The 23767-nt window shown below is 37.5% G+C and overlaps 1 protein-coding gene across 1 annotated transcript in view; it reads right to left on the bottom strand.

Annotated features, from left to right (window-relative positions):
• Window positions 1-23767, bottom strand: part of RALYL (RALY RNA binding protein like) — an 894790-nt gene that overhangs the window by 79521 nt on the left and 791502 nt on the right. The window contains exon 5 of the mRNA XM_053715904.1: window positions 871-984. Within this exon, the coding sequence (XP_053571879.1) occupies window positions 871-984 (114 nt within the window). The remainder of the gene's footprint in view (window positions 1-870; window positions 985-23767) is intronic.

Raw genomic sequence — 23767 nt, 5'->3', positions numbered from 1 at the left:
CAGATTAGGGGTTAAAAAATTTTATTATAGGTTTTGCAATGTGGGGGGTCCTCGGTTTAGGGGTTCATAGGTAGTTTATGGGTGTTAGTGTACTTTATAGCACAGTAGTTAAGAGCTTTATGTTCCAGCATTAGCCCATAAAGCTCTTAACTACTGACTTTTTTTGGCGGTAGGAGTCTTGTCGGTAGAGGCTCTACCTCTCATTACTTCAAAGACTCCAAATACCAGCGTTAGGCAAATCCCATTGAAAAGATAGGATACACAATTGACGTAAGGGGATCTGCGGTAGCCTGGAGTCGCAGAAAGAAAGTGAGTGGTAGACCCTTTCCTGCCTGACTCTAAATACCAGCGGGCGGTAAAAAGCAGCGTTAGGACCCCTTAACGCTGCTTTTGACGGCTAATGCCAAACTCTAAATCTAGGCAAATGATTTAGACATTTTTTGTATATAAAAAGACATTTCAGTAACAAGAAAACAAAGATAATTATAACTGCACAGAAATCTGAAATATCCACGTACAGATTCATTGATTTGTTTCTTAGTATGCTTGAACCTAGAAAAAAAAACTTGCTTTTCTAAATTCTGCATTAAGAAAATACAAGGTAACATCAGATAATCTGTTGTGCATGATAATGACCACATTGTGATTATTGTACTAAATTTTTTAATTCACTAAAAAAAAAGAAGCTAAATATTAACCACAAAATTATATTGCTTTATCTTAATTCAGATCCTACACATTATCACTGCATGCTCACAGATCTTCTATGCATTCTTAGATAAGATGCTGCTTTTGAGTTATGCTTTTTCTACATTTAATTTCCGTCTTAATGAGATTTCTTAGACTGAGACATAAATCATTTTCACCAACCTGTTTCAGCCTTCTGCTGTTTTTCAATTTTTTCCAGTCTACCCAGCAAAGAGTCAATTTTAGTTTTGATTTGGGTCAGTTCCTTTTTGATTGTTTGCAGCTCATCAGATTTCACTGAAAAAGAGAAAAATGGAAGAAAGTTCGGAACACAATAATTTAATTTCAACAGACAGATCACACAGCTGTCTTCTTTTAAGTACTATAATTTATCTTGCAGTCATGAGGCATAAGTACTACTGTACCCATATAGTGTTTTTTTTCTTTGAATTCTACAATAGTAGTTATTAATTATATACATCCCTTTCTTTACATATAACAAAGAGTATCTACTTTAGATCAACCACCTATGCACATATCGGACAAAAGTATTATATAATTATTGAAAAATAGTATTAATGCAGATCTGTACAAGTTATGCCAAAAGTGTCTCCTTATGAATAACAAAAGAAGAACAGAAATAAAAAAATTGTGTTATTAACTGGCATAATATAAAACACTAGTATACTCAATAGAAACATTTAAATTCAAGGCACAATTCATGTTCAAATTCAAGGACCAAATAAAATGTAACTCCAAAAACATTTATTTTAGGTTATCACATCTTTATATTACATAAATATAATCTTCACTGGTTATTTCATTTCCTTATATATCTTTGGCTGCAATTCTAGTATTGAACACCGGGGGGACAACAGGAATTTTAACGTAGTTCCATTTAGTAATTTATTCAGTTACAGGAAAATATATTTCCTTATATATTTTATAAATGTATTTTCAATATACATATTATTTCCTAGTATTAATAAAACATTTAGTCAATATATCTGTGATTATTTTATTTAACTGAGCACGTATATTTTAAGACTAAGCATGGGTATAATGATTAAATCTAGCATGTATTCTTATATATATTTTAAATATTAGATCCGGGCACAATATTAAATCTTATACTATATATATATATATATATATATATATATATATATATATATATATATATATATATATATATATATATATATATATATATACTTCCTACTGATAATATCTTAAGATATTTACTTAAGGGTCATATTTCTATTAGGGGGCTTAGAAGGATTTTAATAATTCTAGTACCATGTTAATAATAAATATTTCAGGAAGTTTAATTATTTTTAATTGTATATTCTGATATTATATCATATATTATATATACAGTATATATATATATATATATATATATACAGTATATATATATATATATATATATATATTATATTGATATGTATAATATATATATATATATATATATATATATATATATATATATATATATATATATATATATATATATATAGTATATTCCATACATATCAGCAAGCAGAATTCTGTTGGAGCTAATATAATTGTAGATATACTTATTTGATTTTATTATTATTGACTATTATATATATTTTATTTAATCATTTTACATGTCTTACATGCTTATCACATTTTAATATACAATATTGTTTTATTATTTAATAAAATATTAAAAAATAAATCTGAAATTGCACTTTCAACAATGAAACCTATACACAAATGAAATTATGTAAATGTCTATTTATGATTATGGGCTCAATTACATGTGGCAAGCTATTGTTTGCATGATATGCGATAAGCAATATTGTCACCATGTTAACTTGCAAGCACATTACAAGTTGAAAGTAAACATGTTTGCTCAAGCGCAGACTATATTTGTGTGCATCGGGTTTGCATGACTAAAAACCTCACGTAAAGGTTAAAATTAAATGTGAATTTATTTGTGTGTATATTTATACATACATATATATATATATATATATATATATATATATTTATATGTGTACACAGTATAAATGCACATATAAGCACACACACACACACACACATATATATAAATATATATATATATATATATATATATATGCATACATACACACACACAGTTTGGAGCCCTTTTCACTCAAATACCTTAAAATATGAAAAAACATTTTTATTTAATTAACATTTTAAAATGTGTTTCACTGTGTATTAACTATAAATATTTTACATTCCAATGTGTTTCACATAGTAGAATATGTTCTTTGTATTTTAAAATATATATTCCTATATGTGTATATATCCATACCTGTATATATTCATATAGATATAGATATTTAAAAAATATATATACTGTATATACCTGTGTATATATGTATACAGTGGATATAAAAAGTCTACACACCCCTGTTAAAATGTCAGGTTTCTGTGATGTAAAAAAATGATACAAAAAATTGGAGGAGAGCGATATCCTTTTTATAAAACATAACTTTTATTTAGTGCATCAGCACAGAGTTTAAAAGTCCACTTTCTCTCTTGCCACCAATTGTAAAAACAGGTATCAAAGAACAGCTGTTAAGAATAGCTTACGCGTTTCAGCACACAGACCATAGTCATAGCTTATCTAAACACAGTAAAAATATGAGACAAAGATAAATCATTTCAGAACTTTTTCCACCTTTAATGTGACCTATAAACTGTGTGTATATATATATATATATATATATATATATATATATATATATATATATCATGGAAGGGAACTGCACTCCAAGACCGGATCAGGTACACGTCCTGTGACTCAGCAACATCCAGCCCTGGGTGCTAAATAGCACTCCAAAAAAGCTGTGATGTCACCAGAGCCACAGGCAGTTAACCCCAGTCCAGAATGGGTGCAAGAAACAAGGGGGATTACAAATAGAAAGTAATACAACACATAGAAACACCCAGCACTCACCAGCTAGCTCACAGCTAAGATAAAATCACAACTGGAAAGGTTAGTAACCGCATCTGGCCAAATGGGAAAGCTCAGGCACCACGTCAAGGTCCTTTCCATTGCCTGAGTCCCTAACACAGCCACACTATCATATATACTGTATATACAAAACATGGAAGGGGACTGCACTCTCATACCGGACCAGGTACACATCCCATGACCCTGTAACATGCTCAGCCCTGGGTGCTCACGGGCACTCACAGGAAGCTGTGCTGTCCCCAGAGTCACAGGCAGTTAACCCCAGATAGGTCTGGGTGCAAGAACCATAGGGAAAATTACAAAACAAATTAATACAACACACAGAGAAAGTCCAGCACTCACTTACAAGCTCTCAGCTAAGATTTAAAAGCAAAAATGGAAAGGTTAGTTACCGCATTTGGCCAAATGGGACAAGCCCAGGTACCACATCAAGGTCCTTTTCAATACCTGGGACCCTAAAACAGCCACACAATGCAAGCTCTCAAATCCAAAATCCCTTGTTCCCAGTTTGTTTGGATTTGAGAGCTTGCATTGTGTGGCTGTTTTAGGGTCCCAGGTATTGGAAAGGACCTTGATGTGTTACCTGGGTTTGTCCCATTTGGCCAAATGCAGTAACTAACCTTTCCATTTTTAGTTTTAAATCTTAGCTGAGAGCTTGTAAGTGAGTGCTGGACTTTCTCTGTGTGTTGTATATATATATATATATATATATAAAGTTAAAAGAACATTTTCCTCTATATGGAGAACACCGGAATGTGAAATATGAATTAAACGTCTGGTTGAGGATACTTGGTGTATCCTCAACCAGACGTTTAATTCATATTTCACATTCCGGTGTTCTCCATATAGAGGAAAATGTTCTTTTAACTTATATATATATACTTGATGTAACCTGGTGTAGGGTTAGCAGCCAAGTGATAAGTTTTAGGTTTTTTCAGAACACGCTCAATTGAAGTCTATGGGGTAAATGTGTTAGCGTGTGCTATTGGAAGTCTGAAGTTACCGTGCATCGAGTGTCACTCATGCACAAACATTTTACTTTCCATTTTTTAATAAGCGTGTAAACCCGTGCACATTAAAAGTTTCTTTCTAGTAGTGTTTACGCTTGAGCGAAAACACTAAATTGTAATCTGGCCCTATGTGTTTAGACATTAAATTTTTTCCAATGTATTACGTTAAGCAAAATTCGTATTATTAATTGCACATTAATTAATAGATAAGTGATAAAAACCTTCATTCAAACATATTGGTCATCATCAATACTGAATTAACTGTCACGTTTTACTTTTACTGTGTATGTTATAGCTTTCATCCTTGTGAGGCACTCTGAAGCAAAGCAATACAGAAGCCTGGAAATACTGTAATGTGATTTATTCAGATGTTTCAATTATTGATTGAAACAGCTTTGAAAGTGATAAAAAAATAGGTGGATTTTCATGCATTTTTGGTACTTTTGCTAACATATGGGGGCATATGATAGGGTCCCTCCATAGCAATGCAAACTGTGCAATAAGACATTTAATATTATTCATAACGCAGAGTCTAATATCAGTCTCACATTCTAAATTTCACCCTTGTCCGTCTTATATTCAGGATTTTTATTCACAGCTTGCATGGTATGTTTTGACTATTAATATAGCAGACACGGGGAACAGATTGAAATGGAAGTTATATTTATCATAAAATAACTTTTTATTGCAGCCATAAAACATACAAATAGTATATGGTACAGTAAATATCCAAAATGTCATACTGTCTCAAAATGTTCTAATTGTATTACTCTTCATAAATCTCATGGTAGACTTTCATATGCCACACAAACTAATGCATGCATTAGTGTATATATATATATATATATATATATATATATATATATATATATACAGTATCTCACAAAAGTGAGTACAACCCTCACATTTTTTTAACTATTTTATTATATCTTTTCATGTGACATCACTGAAGAAATTACACTTTGCTGCAATGTAAAGTAGAGCCTGTATAACAGTGTAAATTTGCTGTCCCCTCAAAATAACTCATAATAACACATAGCCATTAATTTCTAAACCATTGGCAACAAAGGTGAGTACACCCCTAAGTGGAAATGTCCGAATTGGGCCCAAAGTGTCAATATTTTGTGTGGCCACCATTATTTTCAAGCACTGCCTTAATCCTCTTGGGCATGGAGTTCAGAAGAGCTTCACAGGTTGTCACTGGTGTCCTCTCCCACTCCTCCATGATGACATCACGGAGCTGGTGGATGTTAGAGACCTTGCGCTCCCCCACTTTTCATTTTACGATGCCCCACAGATGCTCAATAGGGTTTAGGTCTGGAGACATGCTTGGCCAGTCCATCACCTTTATCCTCAGCTTCTTTAGCAAGGCAGTGGTCATCTTGGAGGTGTGTTTGGGGTCCTTATCATGTTGGAATCCTGCCCTGCGGCTCAGTCTCCAAAGGGAGGGGATCATGCTCTGCTTCAGTATGTCACAGTACATGTTGGCATTCATGGTTCCCTCAATGAACTGTAGCTCCCCAGTGCCAGCAGCACTCATGCAGGCCCAGACCATGACACTCCCACCACCATGCTTGTCTTTGTACTCCTCACCTGGTTGCCGCAACACACGCTTGACACCATCTGAACCAAATAAGTTTATCTTGGTCTCATCAGACCAAAGGACATGGTTCCAGTAATCCATGCTCGTGGTCTGCTTGTCGTCTGCAAACTGTTTGCATCATCTTTAGAAGAAGCTTCCTTCTGGGACGACAGCCATGCAGACCAATTTGATGGTGTATGGTCTGAGCAGGCTGACCCCCCACCTTCAACCTCCGCAGCAATGCTGGCAGCACTCATAAGTCTATTTCCCAAAGACAACCTCTGGATATGACGCTGAGCACGTGCACTCAGTTTCTGTGGTCAGCTATGCAAGGCCTGTTCTGAGTGGTACCTGTCCTGTGAAACCGCTGTATTGTCTTGCCCACCATGCTGCAGCTCAGTTTCAGGGTCTTGGCAATCTTTTTATAGCCTAGGCCATCTTTATGTAGAGCAACAATTCTTTTTCTCAGATCCTCAGAGAGTTCTTTGCCATGAGGTGCCATGTTGAACTACCAGTGACCAGTATGAGAGAGTGTGAGAGGGATAACACCAAATTTAATGCACCTGCTCCCCATTCACACCTGAGACCTTATAACACTAACGAGTCACATGACACCAGGGAGGGAAAATGGCTAATTGGGCCCAATTTGGACATTTCCACTGAGGGGTGTACACACTTATGTTGCCAACGGTTTAGACATTAATGGCTGTGTGTTTATATTTTGTATATAAAGGGTGTTTTTTCCACTTTTTTGGTCCATTGGCTCATATGGTGAAATAGGTTATCGCACATGATATTGTAAGTTCGGCTTTTTTACATGCACATGAGCAAAAACAGTTTACTTTCAACTTGTAATACCAGCGCAACCCCATGCACACAAAAAGTTAACTTCTAGCACAGTTAACCTTCGAGCAGGAGCGTTAAATTATGCTCCACTTGTAACCTGGCCCAAAATAGGTTTTAAAAATGTATAAAAATATTTTGCTTTTTCATTTTGATTGAGTTGATCAAAGGTGAATGATACATGTGTAAAACAAATCTTTCATAACACTGAGATAATGTTGCTAAGCTACATACTCTGAGACACTAGTATTTTATAAATTAAACATTGTGGTCATTTTACGATTAACACCTGATGAAATTTAATCTGAACACAATAAGGAAGTGCTTAATTGTATAGCAAAAAAACTTGTATTTTGCACCAGCTAAATTTAAAGGGTCATGATTCAAATAAAACATAATTACAAAATAATTTCCTATTTACTTCTATTATCAAATTTGCTTTGTTCCCATGTTATTCTTTGTTGAAGAGGTACCTTTGTAGGTATCTGGAGAATTACTTGGCAGGAATAGTGCTTGCAAAACTGCTGCCATATAGTGCTCTAGACTAGTGCATGCTGCTGATCTTGTGTCCCTGCTTTAAATAATATCTACAAGAACAAAGAGAATGTAATAATAGAAGTAAATGAGAAAGTAGTTTAAGTTTGCATGCTCTATCTGAATAATGATAGAAACATATGGGGTTTAAATCCGTTTAAGAACATACCAAGGTGGGTTGCATTCACATGTCTGGAGCACCACATGGCTAGAAACACTGTTGCCATCTAGTGCTCTTGGAAATGTATATAATTGTTAAATGTATTCTTGCTGCCATATAGTTATTTAGACACAAGCATGCACCCGCACCTACATGCTTTGCAACAAAGGATACTAAGAGAATAAAGTGAATTTGATAATATAATAAATTGGAACCCTTTTCTTAACCCCTTATCGACACGAGTCGTACAGGGTACGTCACACACAACCTGGTCTTTAAAGACCAGCGACGTACCCTGTACGACTTTGGGGATTAAAGCGGCTGGAAGCGATCCTGATCGCTTCCAGCCGCTTTACAGTTATTGCAGTGATGCCTCGATGTCGAGGCATCCTGCAATAACATTTTTCCCCCATCCGATGCAGAGAGAGCCACTCTGTGGCCCTCTCTGCACCGGCATCGATGGCCGCAATCGTTGGTGGGTGGGAGCTGACGTGGGAGGCGAGTGGGCGGCCATCGATGGAGCATTGAAGAGAGAGGGGGGCGGGGATGTCGGGAGCGTGCACGGACGCGCGTGCGTGCACGGGGAGTGGCGGGCGCGCGTGTGCACGGGGAGGGAGCGGGTGGGAACCGCTATACTACAGAAAAAGGTGATAAGTGGGAGACGGGGGATCAGCAGAAAAAAATTATTGTAAGGGATCTGGGAGGGGGTGGTGGTTTGTCTATGGGGGGTCAAGCTACACTACAGAAAAAAATAAAAATATTTAAAAAAAAAGGCATTTTTTTTCTAAACTGGGTACTGGCAGACAGCTGCCAGTACCCAAGATGACTCCCAGTAAGGTAGAGGGGGAGGGTTAGAGAGCTGTTTGGGGGAGATCAGGGAGGTTGGGGGCTAAGGGGGGATCCTACACAGCAGCATATATAAATATGCTATACAATTTTTAAATATACCTTTTATTTTAGTACTGGCAGACTTTCTGCCAGTACTTAAGATGGCGGGGACAATTGTGGGATGGGGGAGGGAAGAGAGCTGTTTGGGAGGGATCCTGTGGTGTGATGTGTCAAGTGGGAGGCTGATCTCTATGCTAAAGCTAAAATTAACCTTGCAAGCTCCCTACAAGCTACCTAATTAACCCCTGCACTGCTGGGCATAATACATGTGTGGTGCGCAGCAGCATTTAGCGGCCTTATAATTACCAAAAAGCAACGCCAAAGCCATATATGTCTGCTATTTCTAAACAAAGGGGATCCCAGAGAAGCATTTACAACCATTTATGCCATAATTGCACAAGTTATTTGTAAATAATTTCTGTGAGAAACCTAAAGTTTGTGAAAAAAATTGTGAAAAAGTGAACATTTTTTTTTATTTGATCGCATTTGGCGGTGAAATGGTGGCATGAAATATACCAAAATGGGCCTAGATCAATACTTTGGGATGTCTTCTAAAAAAAATATATATACATGTCAAGGGATATTCAGGTATTCCTGACAGATATCAGGGTTCCAATGTAACTAGCGCTCATTTTGAAAAAAAGTGGTTTTGAAATAGCAAAGTGTTACTTGTATTTATTGCCCTATAACTTGCAAAAAAAGCAAAGAACATGTAAACATTGGGTATTTCTAAACTCAGGACAAAATTTAGAAACTATTTAGCATGGGTGTTTTTTGGTGGTTGTAGATGTGTAACATATTTTGGGGGTCAAAGTTAGAAAAAGTGTGGTTTTTTTCCATTTTTTCCTCATATTTTATAATATTTTTAATAGTAAATTATAAGATATGATGAAAATAATGGTATCTTTAGAAAGTCCATTTAGTGGCGAGAAAAACGGTATATAATATGTAGGGGTAGAGTAAATGAGTAAGAGGAAGATTACAGCTAAACACAAACACAGCAGAAATGTAAAAATAGCCCTGGTCCTTAAGGGAAAGAAATTGAAAAATGGCCTTGGTCCTTAAGGGGTTAAAACTGTATGCTTTATCGGAATCATTAAAGGGCCATGATACCCAAATGTTGAAATACTTGAAAGTGAATAGCTGTAAAAAGCTGTCAAGAAAATATCACCTGAGCATCTCTATGTAAAAAAGAAAGCTATTTTACCTCAAAAGTTCCTTAGTAGCCACACCCCTTTGTAAAGGACTTCTAAGCAGCAAATCAGTATGTCTGTCCCGGGACAGCTAAGGGAGTGAGCTTTGTGAACACTCATCTTATTTCCCTATTCAGTTAAAGGAAGTTTACTATGAAATCTCATGAGAGTTAAGTCAAATCTCATGAGATCACAGTAAAAGAGTTCATGACCTCAGCACTGTTGATGCTGATTGGCTGCTGTTCATTTCTTAATTTTTTTTTTTTTACCTGCAGCTGAGTATAACTTTTTACACAGAACTTTCTCTGCTGAGCTGAGGAGATTGTGAGGTAAATTTTCTTCCTTTTTTACATAGAGATGCCGAGGTGATATTTTCCTGTCAGCTTTTTACAGTTATACTGCATCAGTTTCAAGTTATTTAGCATACGAGTATTATGTCCCTTTAAATAAACCATAAAAATGTATTTCATGATTCAGATAGAGCATGGTACTATAAACAACATTTCCATGATCTAATTTGCTTCATTTTTTTTTGTATCCTTTTTTTAAAAACAATACCTAAGGAGGCTCAGTAACAGCAATGCACTACTGGGAACTAGTTGCTGATTGGTAGCTTCACATATAGGCCTCTTGCTATTGGCTCACCTGATATGTTCACCTAGCAGCTCCCAGTAGGGCACACTGCTGCTTCTTTAACAAAGGATACTAAGGAATGAAGCAAATTAAATAATAGAAGTATATTGGAAAGTTGTTTAAAATTATATGATCTATCTGAATCCTGAAGAAATTCTTTGGGTTTTATATCCCTTTAAACCTTTGTGAATCTAGCAGTAAATTGTTTTCACTCAGAACTTCAATAGTAATTTTTAATAAAACAGCTACATTAGCTATCTTCTGATGATGCACAGTGGTTCTTTTTCTTCCATGAAACTTTCTAATGCAAGTTAATGATCTGCATACATCTGTGACATTTCTTGCCAAAATAATATTGTTAAAGGGACAGCCTACACCAGAATTGTTATTGTTTAAAAAGATAGATAATCCAATTATTACCCATTCCCCAGTTTTACACATGGTTATATTAATACACTTCTAACCTCTGTAATTACCTTATATCAAAGCCTCTACAGACGGTCCCCTTATTTCAGTTCTTTTAACAGACTTGCATTTTAGTCAATCAGTGCTGAGCACAATGTTATCTATATGAAACACATGAACTAACGCCCTCTAGTTGTGAAAAACTGTCAAAATGCATTCTTATAAGAGGCGACCTTCAGGGGCTAAGAAATTAGCATATAACCTACCTACAGTAGGTTTAGCTTTCAACTAAGAATATCAAGAGAACAAAGCAAAATTGATGATAAAAGAAAAATTGGAAAGTTGCTTAAAATTACGTTCCCTACCTGAATCATGAAAGTTTATTTTTGACTATACTGTCCCTTTAAAGGGACATGAAACCCAAGTTTTTTCTTTCATGATTTAGATAGATAGATAATTTTAAACAACTTTCAACTTCTATTATCAAATTTGCTTCATACTCTTGGTGTCATTTGTTGAAGGAGCAGCAATGCACTACTCGTTTCTAACTGAACACATGAGTGAGCCAATGACAATCGGTATATTTATATATATGCAGCCACCAATCAGCAGCTAGAACCTAGGTTATTTGCTGCTCCTGAGCTTACTTAAATAAACCTTTCAGCAACGAATAACAAGAGATGGTAGCAAATTAAATAATAGAAGTAAATTGGAAAGTTTTTTAAAATTGTATGCTCTGTCTAAATCACAAATGTCTAATTATGACTTTACTGTCCCTTTAAGAAAAGACTTTTAATGGGGTCTTATAACATATTTTTACACTCAGTAGCACTAGACTGTACTGATCTTTATTTAAGAGGAAAAATTATATAACGTTATAAGTGGTCTGTGGATTTGTACAAGTTCAATTTCAAATGATGCAAAATGAAAAGCAAAGTAATTCTCGTAGAACAGAAATGACTTCTATAAGATGAATTGCAAAGGAGAAGCATTTTGCTAAGAATGAAAATTACCATCTATAAGAATGAACAGACTCTTTTAGTACTACTAGAAAGTAATAAAATATTTCAAATTAATTTTCAATGTCATTTTGCAGGAAATTGAACGTAGAATTTATATGTACCTTCTGAAATGCCTCACATGAAAGGTTAAAAAGGACATATTGTGTAGGGCAAATCAGTAGAAACTTAAACATTTTGCTATTAATTTTCAGGGAATTAAAGCTAGTTTCCATGTATCAATGTAACTGGAATACAAATTTATAATTTATAGGTTATATTAAAAAAAGGTTTTATGCATTTAAAAACATATGTTACATTCTTCCCTTTTTTTCTTAAACTTTGTGTTTTATTATATGGATTGTAAATTCCAAATAAACTTTCATGATTAAGATAGGGCATGCAATTTTAAATAACTTTCTAATTTACTTTTATCATGAAATTTGCTTTGTTCTGTTGGTATTATTAATTGAAAGCTAAACCTAGGTAGGCTCATATGTAGGCTGACCATATTGCCGCTTTAAGAACGAACACATATGAAAAATACATATGTGAGGGTTCTTATACAAAATCATTTCTTTAAACAGCCCTGAAAACAGCCCTGACATATGTATTTTTCATATGTGTCCCTTTTTAAAGCAGCAATATGATCAGCCTACTCATATGCTAATTTCTAAGCCCTTAAAGGCTGCCTCTTCTCTGAATGTATTTTGACAGTTTTCACAGCTAGAGGGTGTTAGTTTATGTGTTTCATATAAATAACACTGTGCTCATGCATGTGGAGTTATTTAAGAGTCAGCACTAATTGCCTGAAATGCAAGTCTGTCAAACGATCTGAGATAAGTCAGCAGTCTGTAGAAGCTTAGATACAAGGTAATTACAGAGATAAAAAGTATATTTCTATAAAAGTGATGGTTATGCATAACTGGGGAATGGTAAATAAAGGGATTATCTATCATTTTAAACAATAACATTTTTGGTGTTTACTATCCCTTTAAAGTTGAAAACAAAAACATAATTTATGCTTACCTGATAAATTTATTTATTTCTTGACATGGTGAGTCCACGGATCATCATAATTACTGTTGGGAACAGCAAAAACTGTGAAAAACCACTCCCCTTACCCACAATCCCCAGTCATTCGACCAAAAGGAAAGGAGAAAGGAAGTAATATAAGGCGCAGAGGTGCCTGAGGTTTATGGAAAAATAAACTGTCTGATAAATATAGGGCGGGCCGTGGATTCACCGTGTCAAGAAATAAATAAATTTATCAGGTAAGCATAAATTATGTTTTCTTTCTAATGACACGGTGAGTCCACGGATCATCATAATTATTGTTGGGAACCAATACCCAAGCCAGAGGACACGGATGATAAGGGAGGGACAAGACAGTAAACCTAAACAGAAGGCACCACTGCTTGAAGAACCTTTCTCCCACAAGAAGCCTCAGCCGAAGCAAAAGTATCAAATTTGTAAAATTTTGAAAAAGTGTGTAAAGATGACCAAGTAGCAGCCTTGCAAACCTGTTCCACAGAGGCTCCATTTTTAAAAGCCCAAGAAGAAGAAACAGCCCTAGAGGAATAAGCCGTTATTCTCTCAGGAGGCTACTGCCCAGCAGTCTCATATGCCAAGCGAATAATACTCCTTAACCAAAAAGAAAGAGAAGTAGCCATAGCCTTCTGACCCTTGCTCTTCCCAGAAAAAAAAAACAAATAAAGAAGAAGACAAAAATCCTTAGTGTGACGTGGATCCCTTGGAGTGACGTGTATCACCTCTTTTGAGTGCTGGGATTTTCACCTGTGAAAATCTTTAGTCACCAGCAAATAAAACTTTAAAGCATGCACCACATCCAGGTTGTGCAACAAACATTCCTTATAAGAAGAAGGATTTGGACACAAGGAAGGAACAACAATCTCTTGATTTATATTCTTGTCCGAAACCACTTTGGGAAGGAAACCTAAGGCAGTACGCAGAACTACCTTATCAGAATAAAAAATAAGGAAATGAGATTCATACTGCAAAGCTGAAAGCTCAGAAACTCTTTAAGCTGAAGAAATATCAACAAAAAACAAAACTTTCCAGGATAAAATCTTAATATCCAAAGAATGCATAGGCTCAAAAGGAGCATGTTGAAGAACTCTAAGAACCAAATTGAGACTCCAAGGAGGAGTAGCAAATTTAAACCTAGGCCTGACTCTAACCAAAGCCTGGCAAAAAGACTGAAAATCTGCCATATGTTTGTGCAACAAAATAGATAAAGCAGAGATTTGACCCTTCAAGATACTAGCAGATAAACCCTCCTCCAAACCCTCTTGGAGAAAAGGCAAAATCCTACGAATCTTAACTCTCTTCCAAGAAAAACCTCTGGATTCACACCAATACAAATATTTACGCCAAATCTTATAGTAAATCTTTCTAGTCACAGGCTTACAAACCTGAATCATAGTCTCAATAACTGACTCAGAAAAATCATGCTTAGATAATGTCAAGTGTTCAATCTCCAAGCAGTCAGCTTCAGAGAAATGAGATTTGGATGAAGGAAGGGCTCCTGAAGTAGAAGGTCCTTCCTTAACGAAAGACTCCAAGGTGGAAAAGATGACATCTCCACCAGATCCGCATACCAGATCCTGCGAGGCCAAGCTGGAGCAATGAGAATCACTGATGCCCTCCCCTGCCTGATTCGAGCAATGACCCGTTGAAGGAGAATGAACAGAGGAAAAACATACACTATACTGAAGTTCGAAGGAACTGCAAGAGCATCTATCAGTACAGCCTGAGGATCCCTTGACTTTGACCCGTACCTCGGAAGCGTGGCATTCTGACGAGATGCCATGAGATCCAGCTCTGACTGCCCCCACTTGAGGATCAAGCTTGAAAACACCTCTGGATGAAGTTCCCACTCCCCCGGATGAAAAGTCTTTCTGCTCAGAAAATCTGCTTCCCAATTGTCCACCCCTAGAATGTGGATTGCAGACAGACAACTGTTGTGGGTCTCTGCCCACTGAATAATCTTGGCTACCTCTGTCATGGCCAAGGAACTTTGAGTTCCTCCCTGATGATTGATGTGAGCCACTGAAGTTATGTTGTCCGACTGAAACCTGATAAACTGGGCTGAAGCTAACTGAGGCCAGGCTAGAATAGCATTGAAGATTGCTCTCAGCTCTAGGATATTTATGGGAAGAACCAACTCCTCCCGAGTCCAAAGACCCTGAGCCCTTAATGAACCCCAGACAGCTTCCCATCCCAGCAGACTGGCGTCCATGGTCACGATCACCCAGGTAGGTCTGAGGAAGCAGGTTCCTTGAGAGAGAAGATCCTGAGACAACCACCACGGAAGAGAATCTCTTGTCTCCTGATCCAAAACAATTTGCCGAGACCGATCCGCATAATACAAGTTCCATTGTCTGAGCATGCATAACTTCAGAGGCCTGAGTTGGAACCGAGCAAACAGAATGAAGTCCATAGCTGACAACATCAGACCAATAACCTACATACACCGAGCCATTGATGGCCGGGGAGAGGCCTGAAGAGCAAGACAAGAGCTGAAGATCTTTAATCTTCTGGCTTCTGTCAGAAAAGTTTTCATTTCTAGGGAATCTATGATGGTTCCCAAAAATACCACTTTTGTAGCTGGAATCAAGGAGCTTTTTCCTAAATTCACCTTCCAACCATGGGAGCACAGAAAAGACAACAATATCTCTGTGTGGGAGCTTGCTTGTTGAAGAGATGGTGCCTGAACCAGAATATTATCCAGATAGGGCACCACTGCAACACCCTGCAACTGAAGCACCGCCAATAATGCTCCGAAGACCTTTGAAAAAATTCTGTGAGCTGTTGCAAGACCGAATGGAAGAGCCACAAACTAAATATGTTTGTCTAGAAATGCAAATCTCAGAAACCTGTGATGATCCCTGTGGATAGGAATATGCAGATACACATCCTTTAAAACCACTGTGGTCATGAACTGACCCTCCTGAACTAAATAAAGAATGGAACGAATAGTTTCCATCTTGAAAGACGGAACTCTGAGAAACTTGGTCACACTCTTGAGATCTAAAATAGGTCTCAAGATTCCCTCTTTTTTGGGAACTTTGAACAGATTGGAATAGAATCCCAGACCCTGCTCCTGAATTAGAACAGGAACTATCACTCCCATATCGGAAAGATCCTGGACACAACATAAGAGCGCCTCTCTCTTTATCTGGTTTACAGATAACCTGGAGAGAAGGAACCTGCCCCTGGGAGGATAAGTCTTGAACTCTAGCTTGTAACCCTGGGACACAATGTCCACTGCCCAGGGATCCGGGACATCCCGAACCCAAGACTGAGCGAAAAAAGAAAGTCTGCCCTCCACAAGATCCGCTCCCGGATCAGGGGCAGACCCTTCATGCTGTCTTAGAGTCCATAACGGGCTTCTTAAATTGCTTCCCCTTGTTCCAGGAATGATTGGACTTCAAGGAAGACTTAAAATGTTTTTGCTTGGAAGAAGAGGGGGAAGGCTTAACTGAAAAGTTTAGAAAAGGAACAAAAAATACTCTGACTTTTTTGTTTATTTCTCTTATCCTGAGGGAGAAAATGTCCCTTACCTCCTGTGATATCAGAAATAATCTCAGGCAGACCCAGTCCAAACAAGGTCTTACCCTTGTAAGGAATAGACAAAAGCTTAGATTTAGAGGAAACATCCGCCGACCAGGACTTCAACCATAAAGCTCTGCGAGCCAGAACAGCAAAGCCAGAAATCTTTGCACCTAACTTGATGAATTGAAGAGAAGCATCAGTAATAAAGGAATTGGCCAACTTAAGAGCCTTAATCCTATCCTGAATCTCCTCAAGAGGAGTATCTGACTGAACAGAATCAGACAACGCATCAAACCAATAGGCTACTGCACTTTTGACAGTAGCAATACACACTGCAGGCTGCCATTGCAACCCCTGGTGAACATCCTCTTAAGTAAAGCTTCTAGCTTCTTATCCATAGGATCCTTAAAGGAACAGCTATCCTCAATAGGAATAGTAGTTTTCTTAGCCAAAGTGGAAATAGCTCCTTCCACCCACAGTTTGCCAAGACTCTTTAATAGAATCAGCAATAGGAAACTTCTTAAAAATTGGAGAAGGAGAAAAAGGAATCCCAGGCTTCTCCCACTCCCGTGCAACAATTTCTGAAGCATGGTCAGGAACAGGAAACACCTCCACTGCAGAAGGAACGTCAAAATACTTATTAATCTTACTAGATTTCTTAGGTGTCACTACGACCGTAGAATCAGAATCATCTAAAGTAGCCAAAACCTCCTTAAGTAACAAACTGAGGTGTTCAAGTTTAAATCTGAATGAAACAACCTCAACATCAGAAGAACAAATTATACTGTCAGAATCTGAAATCTCACCTTCAGATGCTAAAGAAGAATCCTCTTCCTCAGACTTCTGAGATAGCCACTCCTGAAACAGAGGCCTCTAAATTCTTAAACTTCCTCTTACGCTTTCCCTTTAACATAGGGAAAGCAGATAAAGCCTCAGAAACCGCAGAAGATATATGAGTAGCCATATCTTGCAAAGAAACTCCAGCTGGAGTATGAGAGGAAATGCTGGGCACTACATGCGAGGCAGACAAGGATAGGGATGCCTAAGGACAAAGATGCGCCTGATCAGAAGACCCCTGATTAGCATCCTCCTTAGATAATGATAGCTCTGACTCAAAAAGTTTATCTCTCAATACAAGAGGAACAAAAAGGAATAGGTAGTTTCACATTAGCCCCCAAACATAAAGTGCAAGTAACATTTTGCAGGGCCTCTTGGTCCATCTAAATACAAAAATAATAAAGCCCAAATAATTTATTTAAACTTTTACAAAGAAGAAGCCAAAAAAGACGTTACTACCCCTTTAAGAGATAAAGTAACGTTATAAAATGACAACAGACTTCAACTTACATAAAGCAAACAAAAAATATAGGCACCTCTACACCTCAGCCAGATTGCCTAAGTGCCTACCTAAACGAAGAGAAACAAAACCGATCCAGACTGTAAACCACTCTGCAGAAAAACCGCCACTCGCAGAAAGCCCAGAGCCACACTAAAATCTCTATGGCACTTCCGGAAAAGGGAAAAGAGAGAGCGCGCAAAAAAATACCGCCTCAGCAAGCCCCGCCCACCGAAGGCATAACATTCCTCCCGGCCAGACATAAACTCCTCCAGGTAAAAAATTGCTAAAAAATAAACAGACAAACTGCCACTTGCTCACAAAGTAACAAACATTATTGAGCCATAAAATAAACCTCTCCAGTGCCCTGCATTATAGCCCTCTCTCTAAACAGTACTAACTGTTTAAGTGCCACAAATACATATTAGACAATAAAACAAGTAAAATAACGTAGCACTTACCATAAAAGCATCTGCCTGGCAAAGTTTAAGAGGCATCCTTTCCTCCTATGAACCTGTGAAAAATAGAAAAGGCTGTGCAAACTAAACAGGCTTTCTGATAAGGTCAGCAATAAACTGATTGAGAGGCACAGAGTGGATTATACCCCCCAAGTTCCCAAATGCTTAAAAGCCACCACTGCTCTACTGAAGAGACTGATATGGACTACACAAAGATCAGAACATCTTGTCCTGCTTTGAAAATAACAAGCTCTTGATTGAAGAAAATCTTACAGACACCTAACTTTACCACCTCCTTGCAACTAATACAGGCAAAGAGAATGACTGGGGATTGTGGGTAAGGGGAGTGGTATCTAACAGTTTTTGCTGTGGTGCTCTTTGCCACCTCCTGCTTGTCAGGAGAGATATTCCCAACAGTAATTATGATCATCCGTGGACTCACCGTGTCATTAGAAAGAAATACAATTCAAAATTGTCATGTATCAAGCACTGTCAATCAGCCAACAAATTAATTATCGCATTAGACAACAACATTTTTAGCCTACCGTTTTAGGTCATTGTTTTTGCTTCTTGCTCTGATGAAGAATTGGGGGACATAAAACACATTCACGTATTTCCCTCTGTGTGCTGCTGTTTTGGTCCTGTTTTCCCCTTTGCTTCCAATGGTGTTCTCCAGATGGAGATCTTTTGAATTGTGATTAGGTTTGGAATTGTGTGTCAAAAACGTATGCAGGGTTTTGAATAACCACTACATACACTACAGCATTCTAAGATGTGAATAGAAATCGATAGAAATCAACCCGATCAAATACGATCGGGTTGATTGACACCCCTGCTAGCGTCAGATTGACCGCAAATGTGCAGGGGGCAGTATTGCACCTGCAGTTCACAAGAGCCGCTGGTGTAATGATAAATGTCAAGAGTGTTTGCTGTCGGCATTTATCGATGTGCAGCGGACATGATAATTCGGCCCCTAGGTGTTAGTGGAAAGGAATGGGATTAAAGAGACAGAAAAGTCTAATCTAAGTTAAATTTAAAGTGATTGGATAGAGCATGCCATTTTAAACAACTTTTCAATTTACTTTTATTATCGATTTTGCTTAGTTCTCTTGGTATCCTGTGTGAGCTCAGGAGCGTGCATGTCTCTATAGCCATCTGGCAGCAGTGTTTGCAACAATGTTTATAGCAATGTTATAGATAGTTTCAAACACTGCTGCCATAGAAATGATAAAGACACGTGCACACTCCAGAGCTCCTATCAGCCTAACTAGGTTTTGTCTTTCTACAAAGGATACCAAGAGAATAAATCAAATTTACAATAGTTCAATTGGAAAGTTGATTAAAATTGCATACTCTATTTGAATCATAAACATTTCATGTGGACTTTACTGTCCCTTTTTTGACTAGTTAGTTATTGACTTCTTAGTTACAAGATAGGGTTGTAATGCATTGAAGTTGTGTCTCGAAATCAAAAGTTTAACACAACATTGTACATTAAAGGGACATTCCAGCCAAAATGGACTCCAGATGGATGTATTTCAGTTTTGAATGGAAGCATTTTTGTAATATACATGAATTAGCAAAAATGCTTCTAATAAAAGCTATAGCTGTTTTAATTGTGTATTTAAAGGGACACTGAACCCAATTTCTTTCTTTCGTGATTCAGGTAGAGCATGACATTTTAAGCAACTTTCTAATTTACTCCTATTATCAAATTTTCTTTATTCTCTTGTTATCTTTATTTGAAATGCAAGAATGTAATTTAAGATGCCGGCCCACTTTTGGTGAACAGCCTGGGTTGTCCTTGCTGATTGGTGGATAAATTCATCCACCAATAAAAAAAAAGTGCTGTCCAGAGTCCTGAACCAAGAAAAAAGCTTAGATGCCTTCTTTTTCAAATAAAGATTGCAAGACAACGAAGAAAATTTGATAATAGGAGTAAATTAGAAAGTTGCTTGAAATTGCATGCTCTATCTGAATCACAAATGAAAAAAATTTGGGTTCAGTATCCCTTTAACCCCTTAATGACCAAGGACGTGCAGGGTACGTCCTCAAAAAAAAGGCAGTTAACGCCTGAGAACGTACCCTGCACGTCCTCGGTCTGGAAAGCAGCTGGAAGTGATCCTGATCACTTCCAGCTGCTTTCCGGTTATTGCAGGATGCCTCGATATTGAGGCATCCTGCAATAACATTTTTCAGCCATCCGGTGCTCAGAGAGCCACTCTGTGGCCCTCTCTGCACTGGAGATCGGTGGCTCTGTTCGTTGGTGGGTGGGAGCCGGCATGGGAGGCGGGTGGCGGCCATCGATGGCCCTTCTGATCTGGAGGGGGGGCGGGATCGTGGGCGGGGATGCCAGGGGGCGCGCACGGGCGTGCGCACGTGCACGGGGGGGCGGGCGCGTGCACGGGGAGGGAGCGGGTGAGAACCGCTACACTACAGAAAAAAAGTGTTGAAAAATGAAATAAAGGCTTTAAAAACAAACAAATACTTTTTAAAACAAACACATCAGTTAGGTGGTGGGGGTTGGTCTGTGGGGGGGGGGAAGCTACACTACAGAAAAAACGGCCAAAAAATAAAAAAAAACCATATTATTTTGCAAACTGGGTACTGGCAGATAGCTGCCAGTACCCAAGATGGCCCCCAATAAGGCAGAGGGGGAGGGTTAGAGAGCGGTTTTGGGGGGGATCAGGGAGTTTGGGGGCTAAGGGGGGATCCTACACAGCAGCATATGTAAATATGCGGGGAACATTTTTTTAAAAAAAAAAAAACCCTTTTATTTTAGTACTGGCAGACTTTCTGCCAGTACTTAAGATGGCGGGGTAATTGTGGGGTGGGGGAGGGAAGGGAGCTGTTTGGGAGGGATCAGGTGGGATGTGTCAGGTGGGAGGCTGATCTCTACACTAAAGCTAAAATTAACCCTGCACGCTCCTTACAAACTCCCTAATTAACCCCTTCACTGCTAGCCATAATACACGTGTGAGGCGGAGCAGCATTTAGCGGCCTTCTAATTACCAGAAAGCAACGCCAAAGTCATATATGTCTGCTATTTCTTAACAAAGGGGATCCCAGAGAAGCATTTACAACCATTTGTGCCATAATTGCACAAGCTGTTTGTAAATAATTTCAGTGAGAAACCTAAAATTGTGAAAAATTTAAAGTTTTTTTTAATTTGATCGCATTTGGCGGTGAAATGGTAGCATGAAATATACCAAAATAGGCCTAGATCAATACTTGGGGTTGTCTACTACACTACACTAAAGCTAAAATTAACCCTACAAGCTCCCTAAAAGCTCCCTAATTAACCCCTTAACTGCTGGGCATAATACACGTGTGGTGCGCAGTGGCATTTAGCGGCCTTCTAATTACCAAAAAGCAAAGCCAAAGCCATATATGTCTGCTATTTCTGAACAAAGGGGATCCCAGAGAAGAATTTACAACCATTTATGCCATAATTGCACAAGCTGTTTGTAAATAATTTCAGTGAGAAACCGAAAGTTTGTGAAAAAATTTGTGAAAAAGTGAACAATTTTTTTTATTTGATCGCATTTGGCGGTGAAATGGTGGTATGAAATATACCAAAATTGGCCTAGATCAATACTTTGGGATGTCTACTAAAAAAAAATATACATGTCAAGGGATATTCAGGGATTCCTGACAGATATCAGTGTCCCAATGTAACTAGAACTAATTTTGAAAAAAAGTGGTTTGGAAATAGCAAAGTGCTACTTGTACTTATTGCCCTATAACTTGCAAAAAAAGCAAAGAACATGTAAACATTGGGTATTTCTAAACTCAGGAGAAAATTTAGAAACTATTTAGCATGGGTGTTTTTTGGTGGGTGTAGATATGTAACAGATTTTGGGGGTCAAAGTTAGAAAAAGTGTGTTTTTTTCAATTTTTCCTCAGATTTTATAATTTTTTTTATAGTAAATTATAAGATATGATGAAAATAATGGTATCTTTAGAAATTCCATTTAATGGCGAGAAAAACGATATATAATATGTGTGGGTACGGTAAATGAGTAAGAGGAAAATTACAGCTAAACACAAACACAGCAAAAATTTAAAAATAGCCTTGGTCCCAAACAGACAGAAAATGGAAAAATGTTGTGGTCATTAAGGGGTTAAGTATTCACCGTGCACCAACACTTTAAACACAGCACTTGCTCAGATAGCCTGTGGTGCTTGTATCATCTGGTAATGACTCCATTTGTTAATTGCTGACATGATACAAGCTCCACTGGTGCTCTGAGCAGCTGCAATATTAATATTGCTGATGCTCTAAGAATATCTAGCTATACTTCATATGTACGTGCAGAGAAAAATGTTAACACTAAAACAGGGATAACTTTTACTAGAAGCATTTTTGCCAATAAATGTATATTGCAATCAAAGATGTAATTCATCTATGTGCCTTTAAATTGAGCGGCATGTTCCTTTAACAACATCTTAAAAGCACTAAAATGTTGCATACTATTTTGACAATTATATTCTCATTATAAAAAAAAACAATGACCTAAAGCCCTTCACCCTAACAGCTATGTGTTCTATGTGAAATGAATAAAATATGAAGCTGGAGAGAAATATCCACTTGTAGTTCTATGTGCAATGAATATATGGAAGTGAAAGGCTTTTATATTAGCCTAGACCAAGAAACCTAAGCTAACTACATCTAGCATTAAACAGCTAATTATTTCATTGCTAAGAGATCACTGAGAGGGTTCCCTTTGAACTTCATTTTCAGGTATGTGCTGTGTTTCAAATTGTTATTTATTTTTTATAAAGCAACAACATATTCCACACAATGACACTGAACTCAGTTACAGCTGAGTAGGAAGAATGCTAACAGTAGAAACTTTATTTTAGATTGATTTGACTTTTAAATGGCACAAAAGCATTCATCTTGTTATAAGAAATTGTAAGTTAACTCTGATTCATAATAATTTAAATAATGCTGAAATCCATAGAAGTTGGTCAGAGTTGTATGAATTATGTGTAAATTAAAACAACAGTAAAGTAAAAAAAAAAGCATTCATCATTCAGATAGAGCATGCCATTTTTAAACAACTTTACAATTTACCTCTATTATCAAATTTGATTTGTTATCTTGGTATTCTTTGTTGAAGAAAAAACCTAAGGAGGCTGATAGGAGCTTAGGAGCCTACACATGTCTTTAGCACTGTATGGTAGTAATATCAGCAACAATGTATACGATTTCTATAAACATGCTGCCAAATGGCTAAAGATACATACATGCTTCTGAGCTCACATAGGCCTAGATTTAGAGTTGGGCAGTAGCCGTGAAAACCAGCGTTAGAGGCTCCTAACGCTGGTTTTGGGCTACCGCGGGTATTTAGAGTCAGTCAGGAAAGAGTCTAACGCTCACTTTCCAGCCGCAACTTTTCCATACCGCAGATCCCCTTACGTCAATTGCGTATCCTATCTTTTCAATGGGATCTTTCTAACGCTGGTATTTAGAGTCGTG

The sequence above is a fragment of the Bombina bombina genome, chromosome 5 (assembly GCF_027579735.1).
Source record: "Bombina bombina isolate aBomBom1 chromosome 5, aBomBom1.pri, whole genome shotgun sequence".
Taxonomy (NCBI): domain Eukaryota; kingdom Metazoa; phylum Chordata; class Amphibia; order Anura; family Bombinatoridae; genus Bombina; species Bombina bombina.
Note: the sequence above shows the minus strand (reverse complement) of the source record. Positions and strands in the feature narration are given on the sequence as shown.